Source organism: Chionomys nivalis, chromosome 10 (genome assembly GCF_950005125.1).
Source record: "Chionomys nivalis chromosome 10, mChiNiv1.1, whole genome shotgun sequence".
NCBI lineage: Eukaryota > Metazoa > Chordata > Mammalia > Rodentia > Cricetidae > Chionomys > Chionomys nivalis.
Window position 1 is genome coordinate 7982373 of NC_080095.1, and position 3688 is coordinate 7986060.

The 3688-nt window shown below is 37.8% G+C and overlaps 1 gene segment (V, D, J or C); it reads left to right on the plus strand.

Annotated features, from left to right (window-relative positions):
* Positions 1–1459: 1459 nt before the first annotated feature.
* Positions 1460–1995, plus strand: LOC130882733 (Ig heavy chain V region 108A-like). The segment is given in 2 exon segments: positions 1460–1577; positions 1667–1995. Coding segments are annotated over 2 exon segments (375 nt in total).
* Positions 1996–3688: the final 1693 nt, after the last annotated feature.

Here is a 3688-nt window from a genome sequence, read left to right on the forward strand (position 1 = left end):
ATTCTTTTCGGATTACTAACGCTGGAAACAGGGTCTGTCTGATTATTTGCCCTACTTGTTGGATAAATTTCTTTCTACTGGGTTGATTCATCCAGGCTAATGATATGGTCTTATTGTAGCTTTCTATGCCATATCTTATGGATGTTCCTGGAATGTCTGCAATTTTCTGGGTAGAGACAGAACAAGATGCATCTGGGAGAGACAGAAGTATGGGTGAGAGAGAAGAGTAAGAAAATTCTTTGATTGTGATGTACTTTATGAGAAAAAAATAAAAATTTGAAGAAATATTGCAACATGATAGGCAGGGTTTCTTCATTGGCCAACTCCAAGCTTTGACTCTATTGGTATTGGATGAGTGATGAAAAAAGAATAATCACTTTTGAGAAAGTCTCTAGAGGCTCCTTCATCACCTTCTTTACTATGGAATGACACACCTATGTGTATATAGATAGCACAGTTTGGACTTACTCTGCTATTATGAAACAAAACAGAGATTTTTTGGAAGGTCCCAAAGAATACAGAGGAACATAGTTGGGGATAGACATGACCACAATATAACATATACATAAAGGAAAATTATATAGAATAGGCACAATTATTTGGAAAAATGAAAATGACAATTTTATATATGTTTAGAATTTTTAGAACTGTAAATTTTACAACTATGCATATTTCCCCCGTAACAACTACACTTTATTTTCTAGATATTCCTGTTTTTGCTATATTTATTTTTAAGTTGTTAAATATTTGCACAAATAGTTCTCTGTACTTATTCAATATATGAAAACTACTTAGAGTTTCATATATTATCTGTTTTTCAGATATAATTTTAATTAATACAGTTATCTCCAGTTACATTGATTTCCTAAAGGTGATATAAGTTCCTTATTCTTCAGATGACCTAGTCCTCTTGTGTCACACATACAGTCATGTCTTCTTGGTGCAATCATCTCCTCACAGACATGAAGTTTATTTCCATAAGTTATGGTAAATAGTGCTGCATTAAACGTCAATACACAAATATTTCCGAGGTATGTTTCTTTAGGTCATTTCAGTGAGTTTTTCTATGAAGCCTTCTATTATGGCAAATATTAATCATGTGATATGAAGCTGTAATTTCTCAAAATTTAGTAAGTTTTGAAATTTCCAGTCACCACCATTATCATCACAACCTCCATCTGTAAATCCAAATCACAACCTTGTCACAAAGAGGAGCAACTGACTCAGGCAGAAATTTATTGAGAGCTTAGGACCTTACTGTTACACCCACAATATCTGCAGAGCTGAGGGAATGATATGAGATGCATTTCTTCAGACTGGGATTAGGACTTGAATTTCACTATCCACTTGCTTGACTCAAGTGTCCTCCCCCACCTTCTCAAACTGGACTAGGAGCTTATTTAAGAAGTCCCTTGTTCTTGAATATGCAAATTTCCTGAGACTATTATAGTAAATACGGGGATGTCCACATCCAACAACAACATATGATCAGTGTCTTCCCCACAATCACTGAGTACACAAGGCCCACACCATGGAATGGAGTTGTATCATTCTCTTCCTTGTGTCAATAACTACAGGTAAGAAATTTCTAATTCCAAACCTAAGGAGAAGAAAGGGATAGAGGTAACAATGTCTCTGCAATCTACTCTGTGTTTTTTTTCCGCAGGTGTCCACTCCCAAGTACAGCTGCATCAGTCGGGGCCTGAACTGGGGAAACCTGGGACCTCAGTGAAACTGTCCTGCAAGGCTTCAGGCTATACTTTCAGTAACTATGATATGTACTGGGTGAAGCAGAGCCCTGGACAGGGCCTGGAGTGGATTGGATGGATTTATCCTAGTAATGGTGATACTGGCTATGCCCAGAAGTTTCAGAGCAAGGCCAAACTGACTGCAGACACATCCTCCAGCACAGCCTACATGGAGCTCAGCAGCCTGACATCTGAAGACTCTGCGGTTTATTTCTGTGCAAGACACAGTGTTACAACCACATCCTGAGTGTGACAGAAACCCTGGAGGGGCAGGAAGCTGCCCTGGGACTAACATGACAGAGAAGATGAGCCTAAGACATTCACAGAAACAAACATTCTGAATATTGCTTTGTCTCTCACTTTTTTGTAACAAATTTTCAAAATTATTTCTGTGAATGAAGGGATGCTGAATTTGGATGACTAAATACTATACCTTCACAATCCCTTCACCAATGACCACATTCATTGAAATGTTTCTTCATTAATTAAACAATAAAAAGAAAGAACTGTGAATATAAAGTATGGTAAAAAATATCATCTCTGGATCTAAGAGAATGGGACATTTTGGAGGTAGTTTTTAATAAACTGAAATATGAAATTGAGCAGTAAAGTCCAAATAATAACTCCTGGAGAAACAAAAGTCCTTCAGAGTCCCAAATCTTACATGACCTCAGGTTTAGTCTTAACACTGGTTGTGTAGTCCTGCAGAATTTCCAGTCTCTTAGAGTGTCAGGTATATGTCAAAATGCACTTCATATAATATAATTCCTGTAAGATGGCCAAGGATGATAAAATTACTTTTAACAAAATCATTAATCAAATCAATGTATGTACATGTAATTGAGGTAGGTTCTGAGATCATATATTATTCCCTGGTCCCATTTTACGACTTTCTCAGTCTCAGAAACCTGCTCCACAGTCTCAAACCTTTATAGAACCTAGAAATATACTGATAAGTCATTACCTCTCAAAAGCCATTGGATATCAACCTGGTGGTCACCTTTGTTCTATCGCGTGTTTGGATTTTTGAATGACTGAGTACTTGTGAACATCATCAGTCAATTGTGTTGTCTACTAACTCACTTCATCACCAGCATTCAGTGCTACAGCTATATACAACACCACCAAAGAAAAGACTGGGTTTCATGGAGATCTGGAATTCAACTGAGGTGCAACTCAATATTCATCCTTGAAACATCTACTCAATATCTCCTTAGATAATGAAGGAAGAAGAGACAACCATAATTTGTGCACATAGTGAGCCTGTCCAAGATTTCCTGGTGAAGGGTGGAATCTAAGTCGATAGATAAAGCAGATTTTTGGTTATTTGTTTAAAAGGTAATTTATGGATAACACCCAACCCTGAGAGAATGAATAGACAGACATGAGTTGGAGTAACAGGGAGCTTGTGTGACATTTTCTTGATCAGTATCCTCTCTGTTTTCAGGTGTCCATTGTGAGATGCAGCTAGTTGAGATTGGGGAACTTCATATAGACTTTTCCCCCATACTGAGGTTAGGGTACACCCCTGATAGGAAAAGTGTCAGTAATTCATAGGGAACCAAGTGGAAGCAGGTCCTGGCCCTGTCACAGATAAGCACTCTGAGTTGTCCAAGCCCCTCTCCTCTTCTGGATGATTGCACATATTAGGCTAAGAAGTGATACGCTTCAATTTTTAATCAAATTCTCTCCATTACTGCATTTAAACTTCCTGTCTTCTGTTTCTCTTACCAATTACATAATTCTATTTCTGACTACTATACACTAAACTCAGAGTTCAGTCCCTCATATAGAGCTAAGGGATGGCTTACTGTTTGGTCACCTCTAGAAACACGTCTAATGAACAGTTATCCTCAAGGCTGTCTTCTGTTTAGTCGAAGTGACAGCCAAATAGTACTGTGATGAGCACACTAAGGGACATCACAGTCAGACACACAACA